At 44.4% G+C, this 24,732-nt stretch overlaps 2 protein-coding genes and 1 long non-coding RNA gene across 4 annotated transcripts; all 3 read right to left on the bottom strand.

Annotated features, from left to right (window-relative positions):
• Positions 1 to 1,917: 1,917 nt before the first annotated feature.
• LOC118936608 (2-hydroxyacyl-CoA lyase 1-like) lies at positions 1,918 to 11,943 on the bottom strand. The gene is made up of 17 exons (XM_036965348.1): positions 11,678 to 11,943; positions 11,035 to 11,139; positions 10,893 to 10,933; positions 9,956 to 10,036; positions 9,722 to 9,794; positions 9,457 to 9,534; positions 9,191 to 9,285; positions 8,772 to 8,884; positions 7,647 to 7,782; positions 7,003 to 7,108; positions 5,823 to 5,906; positions 4,066 to 4,167; positions 3,825 to 3,979; positions 3,169 to 3,327; positions 2,859 to 2,966; positions 2,519 to 2,705; positions 1,918 to 2,401 (listed from the first exon to the last, which is right to left on the bottom strand). The coding sequence occupies exons 1-17, from the start codon at positions 11,726 to 11,728 to the stop codon at positions 2,369 to 2,371; spliced, it is 1,707 nt and encodes a 568-aa protein (XP_036821243.1). The 5' UTR covers positions 11,729 to 11,943; the 3' UTR covers positions 1,918 to 2,368.
• Positions 4,605 to 5,816, bottom strand: LOC118944736. The gene is made up of 2 exons (XR_005040037.1): positions 4,858 to 5,816; positions 4,605 to 4,706 (listed from the first exon to the last, which is right to left on the bottom strand). It is a non-coding gene; the product is annotated as an uncharacterized LOC118944736 (long non-coding RNA).
• A 1,413-nt stretch (positions 11,944 to 13,356) lies between the features above and the next one.
• Positions 13,357 to 23,856, bottom strand: LOC118944735 (serine-rich adhesin for platelets-like). 2 transcript variants are annotated; one of them, XM_036965332.1, is made up of 9 exons: positions 23,703 to 23,856; positions 21,124 to 21,277; positions 20,755 to 20,976; positions 20,478 to 20,602; positions 20,058 to 20,094; positions 19,537 to 19,811; positions 14,163 to 18,277; positions 13,731 to 13,818; positions 13,357 to 13,596 (listed from the first exon to the last, which is right to left on the bottom strand). In XM_036965332.1, the coding sequence occupies exons 2-7, from the start codon at positions 21,169 to 21,171 to the stop codon at positions 14,653 to 14,655; spliced, it is 4,332 nt and encodes a 1,443-aa protein (XP_036821227.1). In that variant the 5' UTR covers positions 21,172 to 21,277; positions 23,703 to 23,856; the 3' UTR covers positions 13,357 to 13,596; positions 13,731 to 13,818; positions 14,163 to 14,652. The 2 variants fall into 2 exon arrangements, with proteins under 2 accessions (XP_036821227.1, XP_036821215.1); XM_036965320.1 differs by having other exon boundaries at positions 21,067 to 21,277.
• Positions 23,857 to 24,732: the final 876 nt, after the last annotated feature.

The following is a 24,732-nucleotide window of genomic DNA, read 5'->3' on the forward strand; positions in this document are numbered from 1 at the left end:
CCCAGTGGAAATCCCTGACCTATAGAGAGGAATGACAGGCATGCAGGGTGCTGCTGGTCAGGCAGGGACACAGCCACACATTGGAAATGCATGCATGCACTCACGCGCACACACACACACACACAGGCCTTATTCCAACCAGTGGAGGTCGGTACTGTTTAAGATGAGGGATGATTTTTTTTTCTATTACAGCATATTGGATGACTGTCATTCATATTCCGTTCAACTATCTCAATGTAACATTGATAGGTTTAGGATACTCACGTTTTCCCTATAGCCATCATGAGGATGCTACAACCTAGCCTATGAGTGAAAGTTTACAATGTAGGTGCACAGGTCGAGAGAAATTTCAGTAATCAAGGTGACAGACAGTGACACATTCAATACCGCCTTGCACACTCTTGCCTGCATCGAGCTGATCTAGGGTGTAATCGTTAGCCCAACAGTTGCAAACAAGTTTCTATTGGAGAAATTCAGGTATGTTTATCCCTTTTTGTTCTATTTTCTTCTGTTTAAGAAATGTTTTTTAACAGAGTAGGTGGAATGAATACACCCACTCACACAAACACAGTTCACTTCCATAGCAGCCACACACACAGTGTGACTTTGATCATTGGCTAATTCCTTCTTGCATCTACGCGCTCTCCTCCTCTCACCTTTCCCTTCACTTGTGGACTTCAGTGCACAACACATCAGCTGTCAGGCGAAAAAAAAACATTCCAAGCCAAACCTTCATATCATAACCGCTACACAGCCTACATCGTTGTCACCATATTAGCTCACATCAAGTCAACATGGCTACTAGAACTAACACGTTAGTAAACCCGCTACAATATTGCACTACAGTGTATAGTCAGCAAGCAGTTACACTGGCGGCCCCAGTGGCAATAAATTCATAAAACCAAAAGCTTACCGTGACTTGGAAGAGTTCCAGTGTTGGATAGCCTTAGCCAGCTAGCTAGGTAACATAGCATCCCTCTCTGTTTGAGCCAGGTGTTTGAGTAGGCTAAACTAGCTAGCGAAGTGAAAGTGGAAAAAAATATATAGCTAGCTCTCTCTCGCTTAATTTTTAAAATAAATTCCTTTGTTTAGCTTCAATTATTGTCTTTCTCTTTGGGTCAACTACTCACCACATGCTATGCACTGCAGTGCTAGCTAGCTGTAGCTTATGCTTTCAGTACTAGATTCATTATCTGATCCTTTGATTGGGTCAACAACATGTCAGTTAATGCTGCAAGAGCTCCGATAGGTTGAAGGAAGTCCTCTGGAATATGTGTACATTTTTGGAAGGGGGTGAGAACCACGACCCTCCTAGGTTTTATATTGAAGTCAATGTACCCAGAGGAGGAAGCTAGCTGTCCTCCAGCGACACCATAGTACTACCCTACAGAGTGCTGTTATTGCTACTGTCGACCTTCATTGCAACACTGTATTTTAATAGATTATTTGGCGACATTAATATATTTAGTTTTATCTAAAAAGGTTCACTTTAATGTTTCACTGTTTTTATGTTTATGAAATTCACTGAGGAGGATGGTCCTCCCCTTCCTCCCGAGGAGCCTCCACTGATTCCAACCCAATGTCACACAGACTGACATTGCACACATTTCTCATTAACTAATGTCAGCCATGATGTTTCCTTGGCAGAGGAACCCTGAAGAGGGGTAAGAGGTTAGTTTGAGGAAGGAGTTGCGTTGACCACATGCTACACATTAGCTTATTTTGAGCTGGAGGACTTTGTAATATCAGCAGTTACCTGGGTACTGTTGGGGACAAGGCACACTGACCGAGGGACTGGAGAGATGAACAGGACACAGAATCATTTCCTTTACTTCAAAAGGAAGTGGCAAAGAGTCCTCTAGTCTACTGCTCTGAAAGACATTGAATTCACTTAGAATTTTCTAAAATAACTACTAATATCTTTCAGTTTGTCTGCAACAAAGTTTATTTTCAAGGACACTTGTACAAATATAGTAAACAAGCCAAAGACAAATATTATACCTGACATTTTCTCACAAATCTACATCTTAATCATGGTATAAATTTCCAAAATCGAAAATGTAATACTACCGTGTAGTAAATGTGACTTGATTAAAACATTTCATAGAAACATGATTCTTTATTAGATACAAAAACACATGCAGCCTTCTCATGGTCGAGAGAGGAGCTGTCAGTCTCCAAACACCACGTTATAGAGAGAAACTTCACTGACAAGGGCTGCATACCAAATGGCACCATATTCCCTATTTAGTGCACTACTTTTAACCAGGACCCATAGAGAATGAAACTTATAGAGAAGAGGTTGCCATTTGGGATGTACCCAATTTGTCCATCAGGTGGCAGAAGGAAGCAGGTCTTCCTCACTGGCCTACAGGTTGGAGCGAGTTAGCCATGGAAACTCCTAAGAGACAGAGACAGACCATGGACAGTCAGTCAAACTGGCTTTGACGTCCAGATTTTAATTTGCCTGGTATAGACCAGGGAACGGGGTGTCATGTCAGATTTGTCCTGTAGTTACCTGTTGCTTCCTGTCTGAGGAGGGGTCTATGAGGACGTTGAGGAGACTAGGTCTCTCCCAGTCACTGAGGCTGAGCTGTAAGGCACTACGCAGCTCTTCCTCTGTCCGCACCAGGAACCCTCGTCCTCCGAAGGCGTTCATGACCTCATCATAGCGGGCTTCAGGCAGCAGGGTCACAGGGGGGGCTCTGGAGAGGAGAGGGGAGAGTGGAGGGGGGAGAACCGAGGACAAGATGACCAACATACCATCACTAGAGGTAATCCTGACCTTGGTAATCCTGACCAGTCAGAGTAGGCCCAGTCCCAAATTGACCTTTAAACCCAAACCCCTCTGTACTCACACAGTGGTGAGATCTCCCATCTTCCCCATCATTTCCCACGTCTCTGCATCCACGCCGCTGTAGATCCCGTTGTTGTTGACCACGATGATGACCACCGGGAGCTTATACCTGGTCAGAGGGGAAAGCATCAACGACGAGGGGAAAGCATCAACGACGAGGGAAAGCATCAACGACGAGGGGAAAGCATCAACAACGAGGGAAAGCATCAATGACTAGGTTAGAGGGTTGACACTTTAATTCTCCTATGCACCAGACCATTGATTACTACAACCACATTTTGCTATGTGAGAGAGACCTTGACTGTACCAACCTGCACATGGTCTCTACCTCCATCCCAGAGAATCCAAAGGCACTGTCGCCCTCCACACACACCACCCTCTGGCCTGTGTTCTGGTTCCTCTGCACTGTTGCAGCCGCGATGGCAAAGCCCAGACCCACCCCCATCGTCCCAAAGGTGCCAGCATCCAACCTGCGTGCGCGCACACACACACACACACACATGGCTGTGTTAATAAGAGCTCAGAGTGTGTAAAAAAAGGTATCTTTGTTTGCGTGTGTGTTAAGTAGGAAGCAAGGAACAATATCTGGGGGGGTAAGACACTAAGAGAGTCCATCTAGTCAGCCTGTCAGGCAGCACTACATTGAGAAGTCATCCAGTCAACCTGTCAGGCAGCACTATATTGAATAATCATCCAGTCAACCTGTCAGGCAGCACTACATTGAGAAGTCATCTAGTCAGCCTGCCAGGCAGCACTATATTGAGAGGTCAACCTGTCAGGCAGCACTATATTGAGGAGTCATCTAGTCAGCCTGCCAGGCAGCACTACATTGAGAAGTCATCCAGTCAACCTGTCAGGCAGCACTACATTGAAAAGTAATCCAGTCAACCTGTCAGGTTCCTGGACAACAACAACTAATTCCTACTTGCCTACAGGGAAAATACTTGTGTGAGGCGGCATGCCTTGCCTGTGTCGAGGAAGGTAGTTGTTCAACATGGTACGCCCAATGTCCATGGTGTTGGCCCCCTCACTCACGATGACACAGTCGTGGGGCAGCAGCTGGGAGATGTGGTGGAACACTTGGTAGTAGTTCATGGGTGTTGTTGACTGAAGAGCTAATGCCTGGAGAGAGAAACACAATCAAATCAGGGGTGGTAGATAGGCTAACTTGCTTAGGTCACAGGTCATGAACGCACACACCAACACACCTTTGTCATTGTTGCGTTAGCAGCCATCTTCTCTTTCAATGTGGTCCACCATTCTGTATCAGCTGGATACTTCCAGCCATCTTTATGAACATACTCTAGGATCTGAAAGTTAAGATGAGGAGTAGAAACTAAGCAAACTGAATCAAGTACAGATGTACGATCTTAATTTGAGCACCCTGTAGCAGGAGAACTTTCCTGCAATGCAGGACATGTAAAATGTGTTGTATATTTGAGGTTTAAAAAGGCTTCTGAAGTGTTTACTCTTATACATTTCAGACTTGATTTTCCCCTATGAGAAATGTATCAACCCCTACAGAAAATGTCAAATTATTATAATCCACATAATAATTCACATTCCTGTTGCTGCAGGATTATTTTCCTGCCTGTAGCAAACTGCTTCAAATAAGATCCTACATCTGTACCAATTCAATTCCATATATACTTTGCTGAAAATCAAATAGTTGTTACAGACAGGATAATCAATGCTTGTTTCTTTAAAAAAATACATTTGTTTTAACCATTTTTTTTTTTTTGTAAAGTGTATTGAGACTTGTTAAATGCACTGTAAATACAGACCACTGTGCATACCACCAGGACCCAGCAATACAGTAACATACAGATATGGGGCACATATTAGATGCCTGTGATGTGTTACCTGCTTGACAACAGCATTTATGTCCCCCAGGACTGAGTTGTGTTACCTGCTTAACAATAGCATTGATATCCCCCAGGACTGAGTTGTGTTACCTGCTTGACAATAGCATTGATATCCCCAGGACTGAGTTGTGTTACCTGCTTGACAATAGCATTGACGTCCCCCAGGACTGAGTTGTGTTACCTGCTTGACAATAGCATTGATATCCCCCAGGACTGAGTTGTGTTACCTGCTTGACAATAGCATTGACGTCCCCTAGGACTGAGTTGTGTTACCTGCTTGACAATAGCATTGACGTCCCCTAGGACTGAGTTGTGTTACCTGCTTGACATTAGCATTGACGTCCCCCAGGACTGAGTTGTGTTACCTGCTTGACAATAGCATTGACGTCCCCTAGGACTGAGTTGTGTTACCTGCTTGACAATAGCATTGACGTCCCCCAGGACTGAGTTGTGTTACCTGCTTGACAATAGCATTGACGTCCCCTAGGACTGAGTTGTGTTACCTGCTTGACAATAGCATTGACGTCCCCCAGGACTGAGTTGTGTTACCTGCTTGACAATAGCATTGATATCCCCCAGGACTGAGTTGTGTTACCTGCTTGACAATAGCATTGACGTCCCCCAGGACTGAGTTGTGTTACCTGCTTGACAATAGCATTGATATCCCCCAGGACTGAGTTGTGTTACCTGCTTGACAATAGCATTGATTTCCCCAGGACTGAGTTGTGTTACCTGCTTGACAATAGCATTGACGTCCCCCAGGACTGAGTTGTGTTACCTGCTTGACAATAGCATTGATATCCCCCAGGTCTGAGTTGTGTTACCTGCTTGACAATAGCATTGACGTCCCCCAGGACTGAGTTGTGTTACCTGCTTGACAATAGCATTGACGTCCCCTAGGACTGAGTTGTGTTACCTGCTTGACAATAGCATTGACGTCCCCCAGGACTGAGTTGTGTTACCTGCTTGACAATAGCATTTATATCCCCCAGGACTGAGTTGTGTTACCTGCTTGACAATAGCATTGACGTCCCCCAGGACTGAGTTGTGTTACCTGCTTGACAATAGCATTGACGTCCCCCAGGACTGAGTTGTGTTACCTGCTTGACAATAGCATTGACGTCCCCCAGGAGAGCCGCAGCAGGTTGCATGTTGTTCCCCATCTCCTCTGCACATAGATCAACCTTGACATAAATAAAGTATGTGGAACGTTACTACAACATACCAGCAACACAACGCATGACAGGAAGAGCACCGTGCGCGACACATGACAGGAAGAGCACCGTGCGCGACACATGACAGGAAAAGCACCGTGCGCGACACATGACAGGAAGAGCACCGTGCGCGACACATGACAGGAAGAGCACCGTGCGCGACACATGACAGGAAGAGCACCGTGCGCGACACATGACAGGAAGAGCACCGTGCACGACACATGTAACAGCAGCTGGAAGACCGGCCAAACACAACAGAAATAACCAGGTTCCACCACATAATGATAAGGCTAACACACACACACACACATACATATATATACACACACATACATATATATATACACACACATATAAATATAATATAAATATAAATATTATATATTGGTGGTGTGGTATATGGCCAATATACCATACAGGCCATAGCCATGGTAAATTGGCCATAACCACAAACCCCTGAGGTGCCTTATTGCTATTATAAACTGGTTGCCAGCGTAATTAGAGTAGTAAAAATACATGTTTTGTCATACCCATGGTAAACAGTCTGATAAACCACAGCTGTCAGCCAATCAGCATTCAGGGCTCAAACCACCCGGCTTATAAAAGACCGTTTAACATGGGTAATATTTTCACTGTTAGAATGTGGTGGTAACCAATTTATAATAGCAATAAAGGACCTCTGGGGTTTAAGGTATATAGCCAATATATCACGGAATAAGGCCTGTATCCAGGCACTCTGCGTTGCATCGTACATAAGAACAGCCCTTAGCCATGGTATATTGGCCATTTACCACACCACCTTACAGATGTACTGTACAGCACTATGACAGCCATGACATTATTTAGACAGACCACAAGAGACTTATAGAGAAGCTTATATAGGTAATAGACTAAATCCAATAGACTGACTCAAAGACATTTATACCTGGTTACAATGAACTGCAGTACACTATGACATGACCTGTGACTAGGGTTGCAAAATTATGGCAACTTTCCCAAAATTCCCAGAAATCCCTGTTGGAAGATTCCAGAAATCAGAAAATCTGACTGGTGAACTTTGACCTACCTGGATGACCTTTACATGGGGGTCAAACCTGGGGGGAAGGCCAAAGTGCAGGATCCAGTTGAGCCTGGCACCAAGTAGGACCACAACATCAGACTGGAGCAGAGCTCTGCAGTCCACACCAAGACCATAGAACCAGGAGGATAGGAAGAGAGGAAGAGAGGAGGAGTATAGGAGGAGGAGGGTTAGGAAGAGAGGAGGAGTATAGGAGGAGGAGGGTTAGGAAGAGAGGAGGAGGATAGGAGGAGGAGGGTTAGGAAGAGAGGAGGAGGAGGGTTAGGAAGAGAGGAGGAGTATAGGAGGAGGAGGGTTAGGAAGAGAGGAGGAGGATAGGAAGATAGGTGGAGGAGGAGGATAGGAAGAGAGGTGGAGGAGGATAGGAAGAGAGGTGGATAGAAAGAGAGAAGGAGGAGGGTTAGGAAAAGAGGAGGAGGATAGAAAGAGAGGATGAAGAGGGTTAGGAAGAGAGGAAGAGAGCAGGGAAAAAAACACAATCAGATTCAACAAAATGTGATGAAAAGAGACTAGTTATAGATGGGGATTTCAGGAAGGCCCAGAGTTCTCCTGGTCTGTTCATCCTGGTCCTACTTATACAGTCAAAGGTCTGTACATGAATATGATGCCAGCTGAGAGAAGGAGTGGCTGACCTGGAGCGGGCAGCAGCAACACAGTTGGGGTGGTCGTCAGGCAGCACCCCTTTACCCATGGGGGTGGGCAGGAAGGGCAGGCCACACCCCTCCACCAGCTCCCTCAGAGCCCCCTCTGCTCTTCCATGGGCTGCACCTGCAGAGGGAAACAGACAGAGGGCACCGCCACACTGATATCAACAGACTGACCTTCCCAGCTGGGATGCATTCAGCTGAACACAACGTTGTGCAATGTTCTGATAAAAATATAGCATGTAGAACAAACATGCCTCTCTGACAGGTAGAATGAATAATCGTGTCCACAACTTTTGTCTACTGAACGTGGTCCTGTTTTCAGCTGAACCCTGGTACAATGCTATAGATGTTACAGTGCATTTCAGCTGGCTATTGATCCCTCCTGGACAGACAGTAACATAGCTGGTAGTAGCGTCTGTCAACAGACTGGGGAAAGGGGATACCTAGTCAGTTGTACAACTGAATGCCTTCAACTGAAATGTGTCTTCCGTATGTAACCCTCTGAATCAGAAAGGTACGGGGCTGCCTTAATCCACATCTTCGGCGCCCGGGGAACAGTGCCTTGCTCAGGGACAGAACGACAGATTTTTATCTTGTCAGCTCGGGAGATTTGATCCAGCAACCTTTCGGTTAGTGGTCCAACGCTCTACCCACTAGGCTACCTTCCGCTAACGAGGAACTCTGTTCTGGTACGCTGATTTTTCACTACTGATCATTTGGACAAATCACGATTTCACAGGTGCTCGCATCTTTTCAATGTCAGAAGGGGATGGGGACATTTGGCCCATAAACTTGCCTGAAACTTGCAGAAAGTTTCTGTTTGGGGGGGGGGGGGGGGGGGGGGGGTGAAGAGTCACGTTTGTATCTTTGTATCTTTCTCTTAATATCTCCCCACAGAACTGAATCAAGTACCTGACGCAATTCCACAAGATGTCACTTCTGGGTTTGGCTATTAAAAAGCATTGCCTAACTTTCCCAATGATAAGTAAAGGCTGTTTGGCCTACCTTTCCCAATGATAAGTAAAGGCTGTTTGGCCTACCTTTCCCAATGATAAGTAAAGGCTGTTTGGCCTACCTTTCCCAATGATGAGTAAAGGCCGTTTGGCCTACCTTTCCCAATGATGAGTAAAGGCCGTTTGGCTCCTTTTAGAACAGCCAGTGCTTCTGTGATCGCCATATGGTCAGCCATACTCACTGGAGGAGGTGGACAACAGGGCACCTCTCTGACAAAGGAAATAGGAAAGAATTGGTCAAACATTAAACATGTTACCTATCAACTTCATTGCATAGGTAAATAAATCATGAAGGGCTATCTAGGCTTATTGCTATTCTCTGATGAGAATACTTTGATATAGTGCTATATTTTCTAACTAATTTAACAAAATCTGGTAATTTCTTGTTCACTTCAGACGTTAAAAGGTAGAACAAAATAAAATCTAAATGGTGATGTGAAGTCAGAGGTATACATATTCAACAGTAACACATTAGTATACATTTTAAACGGATGAGAGACAGTGATAGCCACCAACCTGACTCTGCTCCTGTCCACTTTAGCATTGACCATGTCCCCAGATATGTCTACGTATACAGCACCGGGACGTCCATACATGCTAGTGCGTACTGCCTAAGACAGACCAAATACCCTTCCATTCACTATCAATTAAGGCTGTGTTCTTCTGAAGCACTTAAGTTACCTTGCTAAGCTGGAAAATTAGAGAAATTCAGAAAACAATTGCAGGTGATACCAAATGATATGAAGAGGACTAAACATAGGGAGTCAGAGGAGACTGTATACCTTCTCTACCACTGAGGAGATCATATCCAGACTGCTGGGCCTAGCTGAGAACTTACTGTACAGTCTGCACGCCTCCACCTGACGGAGAAAGAGAACCACAAATAACAAATGATGTCTTCTTTCAGCAATTAAACTGCTAGGACCAGTTTCCTGGACAGAGATTCTCTATTGAGTTTGCTTTTTAGGCCATGACTAAGCTTAATCTGTGTCCGGGAAACCACCCCCTAATGTTCAATAGTCAGAAACCTCATGGTTGAATTAGTACCTGTGGAAACTCTTGAAACGCCCCAGTGGTCTCCTGGTTTTGATCGGAGGAGCCTCCAATAACAATCACAGGCCTACAGAGAGAGTGGTATCACACAATGACATCAACTGACAAGCGGAGATAGTTTGGAGTCCTCAGATCATTTTTTGCAGTGTAAGGATAGCATCCCTTCTTTTGAAAGGAAGGACCACTACATGAGTAGAAGGGCCTTCTGTTTGTAGAGTTCTAACATACCAGCAGTTCATGTTAGCGTTGGCCATTCCACCAAGAGCATGGATGAGTCCCGGTCCAGACACAACCAGACACGCCCCTGGACTGGAGAGGAACAGACAGACAGGCAGACAAACAGGAAGATAAGCAGACAGAGAGGAACAGGCAGACAAACAGGAAGATAAGCAGACAGAGAGGAACAGGCAGACAGGCAGACAAACAGGAAGATAAGCAGACAGAGAGGAACAGGCAGACAGGCAGACAAACAGGAAGATAAGCAGACAGAGAGGAACAGACAGACAGGCAGACAAACAGAAAGATAAGCAGACAGAGAGGAACAGGCAGACAAACAGGAAGATAAGCAGACAGAGAGGAACAGGCAGACAGGCAGACAAACAGGAAGATAAGCAGACAGAGAGGAACAGACAGACAGGCAGACAAACAGGAAGATAAGCAGACAGAGAGGAACAGGCAGACAGGCAGACAAACAGGAAGATAAGCAGACAGAGAGGAACAGGCAGACAGGCAGACAAACAGGAAGATAAGCAGACAGAGAGGAACAGGCAGACAAACAGGAAGATAAGCAGACAGAGAGGAACAGGCAGACAAACAGGAAGATAAGCAGACAGAGAGGAACAGGCAGACAAACAGGAAGATAAGCAGACAGAGAGGAACAGGCAGACAGGCAGGAAGATAAGCAGACAGAGAGGAACAGGCAGTAAGACAGGAAAACAAACAGAGACAGATAGAATTAGCAATGTAAAACAGCTATGAAACTGACCCTCACACACAAGTCTGTGTATGGCTAGTTAATATCCCATGGTTTAGTATTGTATGGAGAGAGTAGTCTCCCTAGGCAGATGGGTTGCTTCCCACATTAACAATGTATGGAGATAGGTCAGGGATTTCAGAGAGGAGAGACAGTATCTCTAGAGCCCTCTTATAATGACAATCCTCCTACCGTCCAGTGAGGTAACCAACAGCAGACGCAGCATAGCAAGCCTGTTGGATGACACACACCACATCAGTATTACTGGTGTACCCACAACCAATTCACATAAAAAATGTCATGGGAAGATTCCTAAAAATAAAAGGTGGCTTACGGCTTGTTCATTGCGCATTCCCACATACTTGATTCCTGAGGCTTGAGCTGCCATAGCCACTTCAATGACTGGAACACCAACTATTCCAAACATATACTCTACATTCTGCAGAGAGATACATGTGGATACAGTTTGAATTGTTACAGTGTAGTGTAGATGTTCTTTGCATTGACACACACTTTGGCATACATCAACAGGGGTGTTAACATATGCTATTCCATATGTTAACAAACATCCACATAAACATCTAAATGTTTTGCTACACAAATATTAATAGTTCGCTATATCATTTGCTCACATCGTATATAGACTTGTTTATACTGTATTATTGACTGTATGTTTGTTTTACTCCATGTGTAACTCTGTGTCGTTGTATCTGTCGAACTGCTTTGCTTTATCTTGGCCAGGTCGCAATTGTAAATGAGAACTTGTTCTCAACTTGCCTACCTGGTTAAATAAAGGTAAAATAAAAAAAATAAAAAAATAAAATACCAGTGCAATGACCTTTGACACACTTTCACAACTCCTAGTGCTACATTGTCACTGCCAAGGACATGATCAGCGACGAATATATTATTTACCAAACCGTAGCAATACCGTTATACAGTGTAATACTCTTTTATATAAATTGCACATATCTCACCTGAGCTTTTAGTGCCTCAGCAATGAGCTGAGCGCCTGTCACATCTTCCATTATTACTGTCCAGAAATCTGTTAGTGATACTCAATAGCTTATACGTCGTTTTTAGATCTCTTGCAAATCATTGGTTTTTGTCCGCATTACAAAATGCATTATATGAGTAGCGACAATCGATAGATATTTCGATAGCCACTTACTCCACAGAGTGCAAACTTGAGTGACTGGACGACTTCTGGCACTGCTGCCCAAAGCATGACCCGTTTATGCGACTTCCGGGTTCAGGGCCAATCACATGAGCCGTACGATAGTAGTTATGAATATGTATCTTTTTTTATTGCAAGAAATACAAAACAAGGTCTCATTATGTTTTTATAACTGCACTTATACTTAACTCAATTAAATAATTATGAGTGTATGACTTGAGTGTATGCATTATATATATGGGCTTCATAGAAAGTGTAACAACTGTTCTCTGTTCATCTTGTTTTAAAATTGTTAAAATAAAATGTACATTTAAAACAAGAAACAAAGAAAACACATTTTATGATTTTTAATAGGTTCAAAAAGTTGGTTGAAAATACACTTGCACTTACAAGAGCTTACATGGTTCTCGAATGAATTAGGTCTGGTCTCTGCATATAAATACTTAGGGATATGGTTGGATGATGAACTGTCTTTTAAAATGCATATTGACGAACTTTGTAAACGGCTAAAAATCAAGCTAGGCTTCCTCTATAGAGACAGGACATGTTTGTCCTGTACAAATAGAATACAAATTGTGCAAGCTACTTTTATGTCTGTTATAGATTATGGGGATATTATCTACATGCATGCTATGGCATCAACACTTAAATCGCTGGATGCTATTTATCATTGAGTACTTAGGTTTATTACGGACGCTAGCTACAGAACTCACCACTGTGTTTTGTATCAAAATGTGGGTTGGACTTCGCTGTCCATGAGACGAGATATGTTCTCGTGTTTGTCTATGAAGCACTTCTGAATAAACTACCATCTTATTTATCATCACTCATCAATATTAGAATTAGAATTCCTAAAACCAGGTCTCAAGCATGGATTACACTTGAGGTCCATGCGATTTCCACAGAGTTGGGTATGGCTGCCTTTTCCTGTTACGCTCCTTGCCAATGGAAAAGCCTGCAGACTAAACTTAAATTTGAGACTCTTGTCCCCCTGTTGCCCATTTTAAATAATTATTGGAGGATTTTTATTTCTGTATTGCTTGTAACTTTCGGGTAATGCAAGTTATTGTGCTGTTAGGGGAATAACCTGTGTGCAAACGTAATAATCTGCTGCTGTATTTGTGTGTTATCTGTGATGGTCTTGTTTGTCTTGTGTAGTTTCTTAATCATTGTAGCTAAACTGAATGTGTAACATGTCTACGCAGGGCCCAGCTGTAAAAGACACCTTGGTCTCAGTCTGTGTTCCTTGTTGAAATCAAGGTATAATAATATGATCCATTCATGGCTTTAGTTGTGTCTTGATCATGTGAATAGTCGACGGAGTTTTCTCCTATATGTCTGTCTTTATGTGACGACATCTTTTCTGTATTAAAATGTGATTTCCACAATCAATAATCATAAACAGTGCTTCACTATAACTATGTTTGACAATGTGGTACCATTATCTTGCACAAACAGTAAGACGACTATAGACAGAAATCCATGCAGTAAGTTTTATTAAATAAAGGCTCTGATTAAAATAGTAATAAAATCTGGCATTTGGCTAATTCTTCTTCCCAAAAGCTTCTCTGAATGGTTTGGAGACGGCTCTGGAGATAGCTCGTAACACCCTGACTATGAGAGGGCGTTTACGGGACTGGGACTCCTGGGGAGCAGGGGCCAGTGTGGTTGTCAGGTCCTCTTTGGGTGGGGAAGTGGATGGAACCTCACACTCAGCATCTGTGAAAATAATATTTCATAATCAGAAAATGAATGTGTGTATCTGTCTGTCCGCCTGTATCTGTAGTCACCGTTTTAACAAGCTGGCCATAGGGTGATACATCAATATGACATTATCGATGCTTATCACTTACCCTGTGAAATACGAGTCTCTCTGAGACGTTTGGTAGGCAGAGAATCCTGTTCAGGGTGGCTCTTCGGTTCCCCCTTTGTCTTGAACAGCTGTTGACAAAACACATCAGGACAACTGAGCCTGTGTAAAATATATGGCATGGATCCCAAAAGACACCCTATTGGCTACTTAAGGCACTACTTTTGACAAGGGCCCATCGAGCTCTGGTCAAAAGTAGTGCACTATATAAGGAATAGGGTGCAATTTGGAACACATCCATTGACTCTCTCGCTCCCATGTGTATTAGGATTGTATTACAGCGGCCTCACTCAACCTCCTAAAGACAATGACAACAGCATTGTTCTAATGCAGAGACAATAGGGGTTTAGTGAATATGTAGGGTACATTTCAGCCCTGCCTTACAGAGGTAATCTAAAGACACTGAGCCCTCTACCTTAATCCTGATCTTTGGAATCTTGACAATTTTGTGCAGGAAATGCCACTTCCTGTTCTTCTTAGTCTCTTCCCCCCTGGCAGAGGGAAGGCGGGCCATGCCGTCAGCCTTTACATCAGCCGGGCTAAGGCCCCTGGCAGGGAATTCCTCAGTAGCATTAAGGTCAGCCACAATACCATGAGTGATGTCACTTGCAGCATTGCTGGTGTCTGAGTAAGAAGAGCAAGCTGGTGTGACCGACCTGGGTACAATAACTGGGAGAAGAGGACGCAACAATGGAAATCAGTCACTGTGTCCCAAAAGGCCTTCTCTTCCCTTTATAGTGCACAACTTTTGAACTGGGCCCATAGGGTCTGGCTCTGGTCAAAAGTAGTGCACTAAATATGGAAGAAGGTGCCATTTTGGACGCAAACAGCAAAGTTCACATCATAAAATGCAATGTAGTGAGCATCATGTTACAATGAAGTCCTATGCAGATGAAGAGGTACTTTCACTTACCATCCTCCATTGCAGACTTGGACAGATCAGTCAGGCTGTCCATCACCATGTCTGTCATCAACTTGATGACCTGATCCAAAACCCTGTCAGCGGTGGGTGGCATAGGCCTAACCAAACACTGCCCCAGGAGTCTGCTAACAGAAGTCTGGGCAAAGCTGTAAACGAGCTCTGACGCATCGTGCTTTGACAGCTTCCTCAGTGCTGGCTTTGGCAGAGCTGGTTGAGAGAGGCTTCTGTGGCCAGTCGTGGACTGAAGCTGGCGGCTTATGGTTATCTCCTGAATGAGACCATGGACCTTTGCGATCAGGTTGCCAGACGCATCTTGAAGGGCTTCAATTGACAGGAGTCTATCCAGATTTTCTTCTGCTGAAGTCATCTCTGGGTCGTCTGTCTTCAATGTGTCCATTATAGTTTTCACTATGAGACTGGTGTCAGATATGTTTATTTCTTGTTGATTCACAAGCGCTGACTGTGAACCTGTCTTGTCCATTGCGTTAGAGGTATGGCATTCTGTCCTTGTGATCTCATTGGCAGCACTCATGTCAGGCAACAGGTCAAGGCTCTCCAGTAGAGAGTCTAACATGTTAGTGGTTATCAGAAGCTCCTCCCTTGCATTCTGCCCAACAGATGAACTCTCAGAGTTGGCCAATCTGCACTTGATCACATTTAGGATCAAGCTGAGCGTCTCCTTTGCAGTTTTGCTAAAGCCTTCTTGGCTGACTGCCACTGTTCCGTCTTGTAGAGCCACAAGAGGTTCACAACTTGCACTCAATCCACTACCATGGAGAGGAGAGGTTCTCTTCAAACTGGTGTCGCTCACAACTGACATACTCCTGGTAGGCAGAGTGACATCCTCACTGCATGTGTCAATTACATGGTGGTCTGTGGAGGAGCCACTCGAAGACACAAGGGCTTTAGACCTTTTAGTCAAACTGACTTTTGAAAATGGCTTCTCACTTCTCACAGACGGAGGGCGGCTCCTGTCCTTAACAAGAGCAGTGTCAGGGGACTTTGAGCATCTGAGTGTCTCCACAGGGGTGGAGTCCAGCACATCTTTGGCTGTGGTGACTGACACGGGTGGAAAAGACAAAAAGACGTTCAGTCTATCCTTTACTCTGTGGTACATGGTATGAGCAGCATCCAATAAGGTGTCAAAGACAACTCTGGGATTGAGCTGGGACTGCAGCTTTTTCTCTCCTAGTGGGAAGGAGTCTGTGTCCTCCACTGTGTACCGGGATAGACTTTCAAGGTCTTGCATGATCATATTCACTATATCTTCAGTTGTAGAAACCACATGGTGTGAGAAGGTGCTGCTAGTCATGCTCTGTGGCAAAGAACAGTTGGCTTCGCTAGCAGCTCTGAGAATGGCCTCACGCACAATCAGTTTGGCCGTAGCTTGGAACTCAGCACTGTGAAAGCTCTGGATGGAAATGTTAGAGGATCTGCTGGCTGCACTACGAGATCGCGTGAGCCTGGCAATCTTGGCTGACGTCCCGTCACTCGAAATGGTGAGGCTCTCTAATTTCGAAATTATAGAGTCCAACTTCTGGTTGAAGTCGAAGGATGCATTTGACATGCTCTCGCATTTGACTTCCTTTGAAGTCTCCACCCTCAGCACCGAGATCACCTGTTTGATGACCCCTTTAGTGCAGGTGTCGAGGGTGAGCTGGTGGGCTGAGGACATTGAAGAGGTATTACTGTCTGTCTTCTGTACAGGAGATACCTCCACAGTGGTCTCAGTTACAAGTAGTCCAGTGTCATATAACTCAATTTGCACAGGAGTATTTTTTCCCTCAGTGAGAAGGTGAGAGGTGAAAAGCTTCCTCAGTTTGTCCAGGGTTTTGGTATAAATCTTCTGGGAACCTGAACTCACTTCCATCCAGAACATTTTGCGACCTGATTTCGTACGCATGGAGGTCTTATTGACCTCAGATACCTCATGCAGGTCGGAAATAATTCCACCAAATAGATCAGAGGATGCATCCTCAATATTCTCAGCGGAAACGCAGACAGACAGAACTTCTGACAGTTTCCCAGTGTCGGTTTTATCCAGCACGCTAGTATATGTCACAGCTGCATCCTGAATGACCTGAGTGATGCATTGCTCAGCTTTGACGATATACCCCTCCACTGGTTGACCATGGAGGATGTCAACTTTATCAACAGGGAGCACATTCTGAATACTCACATTCTCCTCTGATGGGCGTGGGCTGTTGAAGATAATGCTCTCAGTGACCATGTTAGAGGAGGCGAGAGATGAGTCGAGAAGCAGAGACCTGTATATTGTCGAGGTGGAGATCTCTGGGTGCTTAATCATAGCAGCCTCCTCCAAAATGGCCGACGGGCCCTGGAGGATGTCAGAAATATCCATGTCCTCAATGCTCTCTACCAGAGACGATAGTAGGTCTCTGGCTGACAGGTCGGTTGGTCTCTGGTTCTCGAGCTCCATTTTGATTGCTTGACAGACCGTTGCTGCAGCAACAGCAGAGCTACAACACAACTGCTTCAAGGTGGAGTCAGAAATAGATGACAGATCTGTCATGGACATGGTGGAGAGTTGACTCTCAGAGACAAAGGGTCTGAGTTTGACAGACACCTGTCTGACCAAGTCCCCAGCAAGAGCTCTCATATCTATTGCTCCACTAGCTGAGTTGTAGGAGCAGGCACTCTGTGGCCTTGACGGGCTCCTGCTATCCAAAAATCCTGTTATCCCAAAAACCTCAAGTACAAGATCCACAACATCGGATGACACTTCTGACATTCTGTTGTGGGACAGAAATTGACTTGGATGAACGGTGCCTGCATTCAGAGTCCAGTCGCAAACAGAGTTGTCGGACTGACTCTGGACTACTGGAACTAGACAGGTTTCACTTGGACCTTGGCCAAAGAGTTCTGCCATTTTGAGCAGAACTGATTTTAAGACCTTTGACTTGGAAATGTTCAGCAGTGGGTCGTTGTTGGACAGTCTGGTGGACGGTCTGCTAACCGATCTCTGAACAACTAGGCTTTGTATTTCTGCCGAAACGGCAGTGAGAAAATAGGTCAAGGGGCTGGTCGCTCGTCCCTTGTTTCCTCCGTTGGCTTTAGCCTTAAAGATGCTATCTATGATGATGACTATAACCTGTCCAGCCAGAGGACCCAATATGGCCTCAAGCTCCCTCTCTAACTCAAGGGGAGACTTGTAGCCGTGCGCAATATGCTCTATGGCATGGGAATACATCTTAGCAGACACCATGCTTAGCATTTCTTGGGCAAACTGCTGACTTGCTGAGATACTACCAGACAGCGGACCTAGAGTTCCCTGACTGAAACTTTGCATTAGCTCAGCCAATCTGGAGTTGAGAAGGTTCATTACCAACTCTACAATACCCATCATAAACCTGGTGTCCGTTGGTATTTTGACAGGTCTGTATTTCTCCCGTCTACTCCAACTGGATGACAGTACGATGCCACTCTGCGACTGGCCTCTCTGGACCATGTTGAAGACAGAATCCTCAGAGATTCCAAACACAGAACTCAGTGGTGCCGAGTGGGGTCTGTGTCTCATCTCTCTATCACCACCCTCAGGTGAGGAGACATATCGCTCTTCGTCATCACTCAGCAAAGAGGTCATGGACCTGCAGAATGCACAACAGAAATGAATAGTACATGATAACAAAATACAACATATGATCCAAGAATTTGGAAGTACCTAAGTAGTATTTCTCTCTAGGTGGATCTGGAATGGATATTTGTACTTATAACAAGGGACATGGGAATAATGTTTTTAGAAAGACCTACAAGAAGAGGAGGGGAAAGGGGTGAGTACCTATGAGAGGAGGGGATAGGGGTGAGTACCTATGAGAGGAGGGGATAGGGGTAGGTACCTATGAGAGGAGGGGAAAGGGGTAAGTACCTATGAGAGGAGGGGATAGGGGTGAGTACCTATGAGAGGAGGGGAAAGGGGTAGGTACCTATGAGAGCAGGGGATAGGGATAAGTACCTGTGAGAGGAGGGGATAGGGGTAGGTACCTATGAGAGGAGGGGATAGGGGTAGGTACCTGTGAGAGGAGGGGATAGGGGTGAGTACCTGTGAGAGGAGGGGAAAGGGGTAGGTACCTATGAGAGGAGGGGAAAGGGGTAGGTACCTGTGAGAGGAGGGGATAGGGGTAGGTACCTATGAGAGGAGGGGATAGGGGTAGGTACCTGTGAGAGGAGGGGATAGGGGTAGGTACCTGTGAGAGGAGGGGATAGGGGTGAGTACCTGTGAGAGGAGGGGAAAGGGGTAGGTACCTGTGAGAGGAGGGGATAGGGGTGAGTACCTGTGAGAGGAGGGGATAGGGGTAGGTACCTATGAGAGGAGGGGATAGGGATAAGTACCTGTGAGAGGAGGGGATAGGGGTGAGTACCTGTGAGAGGAGGGGATAGGGGTGAGTACCTGTGAGAGGAGGGGATAGGGGTAGGTACCTATGAGAGCAGGGGATAGGGATAAGTACCTGTGAGAGGAGGGGATAGGGGTAGGTACCTGTGAGAGGAGGGGATAGGGGTAGGTACCTATGAGAGGAGGGGATAGGGATAAGTACCTGTGAGAGGAGGGGATAGGGGTAAGTACCTGTGAGAGGAGGGGATAGGGGTAAGTACCTATGAGAGGAGGGGATAGGGTACCTATGAGAGGAGGGGATAGGGATAAGTACCTGTGAGAGGAGGGGATAGGGGTAAGTACCTATGAGAGGAGGGGATAGGGGTAGGTACCTGTGAGAGGAGGGGATAGGGGTAGGTACCTGTGAGAGGAGGGGATAGGAGTTGGTACCTATGAGAGGAGGGGATAGGGGTAAGTACCTGTGAGAGGAAGGGATAGGGGTAGGTACCTATGAGAGGAGGGGATAGGGGTAAGTACCTGTGAGAGGAGGGGAAAGGCGTGGGAGTTTGTGTGCTGCAAGTAGTTCTTGAACTGATGCGTCTACTGGGTCCACCACGAAAGCTGAATCTGACGCTGCGGCCAAGAGAGCTCACTTCTCTAGCCTCATTACTTCCTGATCCAGAAGAGCTTGACGAATCAGAGAGCCTGATCTGCATGGTGAGGTCAAGGGCGGGAACGACCACAGTGGATGTAGACTCCATCACCCAATTTGTAATATCCATGCACCTAGCACTAAACTCATCTCTGCTCATCTGAAATGTTAAAAGACCATACAGAGTTAGTTTGTTAACGGAGCTGCACTGCTGCACCATGTGTTTACTCAAGCTAGTCAATTAAAGCAGTGGTTCAGGATGTTCCACAATGCTGGAAAGGGGGGCCTGAGGGAAAAGTTTGGGAACCTCTGAATTAAAGGTCCTGCACGATTTCCACCAATAGGAGTTTGGAATGTTTGGTCCATCTTACCAACATGAACTACTTTAGAAGTGACTATAACTCACCCCGGCACGCATATTCTCACTCAGCAGATTCCAATGGCTGAAAAGTAAATTAAAAAAGATACACAATTAAACTACATGACATTACCTCTATTCTCTTAGATTACGGTATGGATGGACCTCTACGGAACTAGGCCACATCCAAACATCCCTGATTGGTCAGTTGAGTCCCTTGTATTTGCCCGAGACACCTCACCTCCTTCTCAAAACCCATAGGACGAGATGGTCAAAAGGGAGGGCTTTCTCATCCAATGGGTTTTGAGAAGGAGGCGAGAAGAGAGGACTCGAGGAGAATGCAATTGAGATTGTCCCTATGGGTACGTCTCAAATGGCCCCTATTCCTTAAATACGGAACTATTGTTGACCAAGGCTCTAATAGGGAACATATCTAGGGGATGCACAGGGAACCAAAGAGCAACTAACCCATCCTTCATGTCCTGCACAAAGGTGTGTAGGTCTGGGTAGCTTCTCTTTCCCCTGCTGAGGGTGAGGCTGGTCTGGGAGGCTGCAGCCTTGCGGGTCATGGTAGTGAAGGTCACCACTTTAGCCTGATGGGGACGACAGAAAGCAGACTTAGGCTGGAATTCAATCAAATTCGCCATGCAGTGTTAACGTAATGTCTGTTTACGAACTACTGTCTGCGTGCACAAACAGACATGTACACACACACACACACACACTGTTATCTGGAAGCATTTACCTTTGCCACTCGTTCAGTCTCCTGGCATTGAGATGGCCCGGCTGTTTCTACATCATCACTCTCCTGCATCACACTCTCTCCTTCGACCTCCAGTGTCAGAGTTGATGTGGATGTCTTCAGATCAACCTGATTCAACTCACTCTCTCCTTCGACCTCCAGTGTTAGAGTTGATGTGGATGTCTTCAGATCAACCTGATTCAACTCACTCTCTCCTTTGGCCTCCTAGATTAGAATACCTTTACTAGCTCAAGCTTGGACAATTAATTTGTCATTTTAATCTTCAATGCATCATTAAAACACAAAACATCATACCTCCTGTGACTGAGATGGGATGACAATGGCCTCGTCCAACTCACTCTCTCCTTCAACCTCCTGTGACTGAGATGTGCCATCTGTCTTCAGATCAGCTTCCTGCATCTCAATCTCTCCTTCAGCCTCTAGTGACAGAGTTGGGATATCTGTCTCTAGAACAGCCTCTTCCAACTTGGTCTGTCTCTCAACCTCTCTGTGATCTTTATCAGATCTAGATACAGAAAAAGGAATCTCTCTAAGGTCACTATAAAATCACCAGAACATCATGTCAGGTGTACAGTTCAGTTTACCAGTCAAATTGCCGTGATCAGAGGCTCTATCCTTTCTAGTGATTCTATTTCTATGGTCACATCATAATGCATCATATCTATGCTTGTGTCCGAAATAGCACCCTATTTCCAATATAATGCACTTCTTTTGGCCGGAGCCCTATAGAGTGCCACAGGAATGAGTCATAATCCCCATAAAACATAGTAGTCAAACAGGGAAATGGTTCCAATCGTTTTTACACCATACACTTTTCCCATAGTGGATTTTAGAAACACTTAAAATAAGGGCTGTGTTTCAGGTAGGCTTACCCTGGTGTGACATTTTGATAACTGTAAATCTCTCTAGGACAAGGTGACTTTTATCAATATATTTGCCTGTATTTACCCCCCAAAAATGAAATGCTAATTATCTGCTAATGTGGCTATCATAAAGAACTACAAATGCCACGATGATCATGCTGATCGAGGCAAAGGTAAGAATCTCTTGATTAACTATCTAATGTTAGCTAAATGTAGTAATTAATAAATTGGCTACATTTCTTTAAATGGCCAATTCTGTGAACTGTTTAGTGCAAGTTTTAAATTGACACAAAACCTGTTAGCAAAGGTGTCAGCTAGAAATGACGTTTAGGAGCTTGCAGGGATTTGTAGTTTTGCATGTCTACTTTGATGCTAATTACACATTTCGAATCTGAGAGTAAATAGAGCCAAATGTATTGCTAAAAGTCACCTTGTCCGTGACAGATGTACATGGTTCTAAAAATGGCACACCAGGGTAAGCCTACATGAAACACAGCCCTTATTTTATGTGTTTCTGAAATCGCCTATGAGAAAAATGAATGGTGGAAAAACGATTGGAACCATTTCCTTCCCTGTTTGACTGCAAGGTTTTATGGGTATTATGACACCTAAAAAGACGGGTTGGTTGTTTAGCAACAAAACTGGCATGTAACTGGGTAAAATTGACAAAGTAAATAGACAGGGTTCGCTTAGAACGTTGACAACATGTAAACTATATTTAGTCTCTAAATGTTACCGGCAAACAAATACATTTGCATAATGAGCACTTGCTAGCTGAGGTTTAGAGTCATAACAAGATACACGCATTCCGGCCATTGATGAGCGAGCGCATGTTTTTCATGACCAGCCAACCAGTGTATGGATCTTAGTTAAAAGTAGTGCACTAGCCTACATAGGGAATAGGGTGCCATTTAGGACGTAAATGTGAAGGTGGTGTCATAGCCTTTGACCCTAGACCCCCATTTGACCCACAACAGATTCTACTGTACCTTTAGCCAACTCTCATGACTCCCCGGCCATAGAATTTGTAGTTTGATATTACAGAATGAATAGCACATAATTTCATTTATTTAACAATATTTAATCCACAGTAATTAATATAAATGGGTATTTCAAAATAATTATAAACTGTGTGGATTGAGACCTGAATGCTGATTGGCTGAAAGCCGTGGTATATCAGACTGTATACCATGGGTATGACAAAACATGTATTTTTTACTGCTCTAATTATGTTGGTAACCAGTTTATAATAGCAATAAGGCACCTCTGGGATTCGTGATATATGGCCAATATACGTCGCCAGACCCACTGACTCCAGGTCATCTACAAGTCCATGCTAGGTAAAGCTCCGCCTTATCTCAGTTCACTGGTCACGATGGCAACACCCACCCGTAGCACGCGCTCCAGCAGGTGTATCTCACTGATCATCCCTAAAGCCAACACCTAATTTTGCCGCCTTTCGTTCCAGTTCTCTGCTGCCTGTGACTGGAACGAACTGCAAACATCGCTGAAGTTGGAGACTTTTATCTCCCTCACCATCTTAAAACATCTGCTATCTGAGCAGCTAACCCATCGCTGCAGCTGTACATAGTCTATCGGTAAATAGCCCACCCAATTTTACCTACCTCATCCCCATACTGTTTATATTTATTTACTTTTCTGCTCTTTTGCACACCAATATCTGTACATGACCATCTGATCATTTATTTATCACTTCAGTGTTAATCTGCAAAATTGTAATTATTCGCCTACCTCCTCATGCCTTTTGCACACAATGTATATAGACTTTTTTTCCTACTGTGTTATTGACTTAATTGTTTACTCCATGTGTAACTCTGTGTTGTCTGTTCACACTGCTATGCTTTATCTTGGCCAGGTCGCAGTTGCAAATGAGAACTTGTTCTCAACTAGCCTACCTGGTTAAATAAAGGTGAAATAAATAAAATAAATATACCATGGCTAAGGGCTGTGTCCTAGCACTTCGGGTTGTAAGAACAGCCCTTAGCCGTGGTATATTGACCATATACCACAACCGCTTGGGCCTTATTGCTTAAATAACATGCCTACCTTGAACTCTTTCTTCTCACGTCCTTGCAAAATCAGCACATTTCCTTGCCAAAATGAACGCTCCTCCAGGACTAGCGAGAATCAGACTGAACTGCTCCCGGTTTCTCATCAGTTTCAACGTTTATCAGTGATGACGTAACAATGCTGTACAGATTTGACGCACTTCCAATCTCGTGCTGATGCAACGCCCTGAGCGGTTGAAAGCTCACGCATGGAAATCCTGCGAGTTGTACACAAATGTAGGCTACTATTGCCCTTAAAAATGTCATGTTGTGGACGCAATGCAAAATAAAATAAAATACATAACCCACACCGATAACCCAGAGTTCATCATTAAATAACATTTATTACTCATAAAATATACAGCAAACTTCAGATACTGAAAGAATTCATGGGAGTTTCGAATTCAGTCACCATTTCATATGTACATGCTAGTTTCATCCGTTTAAAATAATGATAATGACACGAAAAACCTGTGAACCTGTGACTCTTGTTGCTGATTTGGTGAACATAGCAAATGTATTGCACATATTTCCAGTTAAAATGATTTTCAAAAAGAGACAAAAACGGGGATATGAACATTCAATCACATACAAGGATTGAGAGGTTTCATTTTTTGAAGAAGTGAAAGCAAGCAACACCTGTTAAAAAACATTGATTATAAGACCAAAGACAAATAATATCGATATTTATTTTCCAACAGAAGAAAATCTAAATGCTGCTGTCCTACCATTGGATTACAATGTTTCTCCTCTCCAAGGGAGACATGTTTTCCACCTCACATGCCTCTGGATAGTATCAGTGCTTTTCACAAACGTTGTAGTACTTAGTGTGCATCATTGTTGTCGCTCATACAGGTGCCCCTACTCTCCTAACCTCCCCTCAGTAACTAACGAAGGCACAAAATGACAAATATCACAAGAAAGAAAACATGAATTAATTATTAACTTTCTAAAATACTTTCTAGAGGCCAAAGGACAGGTAGGTTTAATAATGTAATAGGTCCCTTCAAATAGTCCTGTTGCTCACA

Source organism: Oncorhynchus mykiss, chromosome 3, assembly GCF_013265735.2.
Source record: "Oncorhynchus mykiss isolate Arlee chromosome 3, USDA_OmykA_1.1, whole genome shotgun sequence".
Lineage (NCBI taxonomy): Eukaryota > Metazoa > Chordata > Actinopteri > Salmoniformes > Salmonidae > Oncorhynchus > Oncorhynchus mykiss.

Bases quoted from the DNA above. Each gene is read 5' to 3' on its own strand.
- LOC118936608 (XM_036965348.1), bottom strand. From the start codon at position 11,728: ATGGAAGATGTGACAGGCGCTCAGCTCATTGCTGAGGCACTAAAAGCT. The intron at 10,037-10,892 runs GTAGGAGGATTG...GTTCCTCTCCAG, and splicing joins GTTGGTTACCTCACTGGACG to TCCAGGGGCGTGTCTGGTTG. The intron at 9,535-9,721 runs GTACTAATTCAA...TTTCTCCGTCAG, and splicing joins CGTTTCAAGAGTTTCCACAG to GTGGAGGCGTGCAGACTGTA.
- LOC118944735 (XM_036965320.1), bottom strand. From the start codon at position 21,171: ATGCAGGAAGCTGATCTGAAGACAGATGGCACATCTCAGTCACAGGAG. The intron at 20,603-20,754 runs GTAAATGCTTCC...CGTCCCCATCAG, and splicing joins AGACTGAACGAGTGGCAAAG to GCTAAAGTGGTGACCTTCAC. The intron at 18,278-19,536 runs GTACTTACCCCT...TGCATTCTGCAG, and splicing joins CCTTTCCCCTCCTCTCACAG to GTCCATGACCTCTTTGCTGA.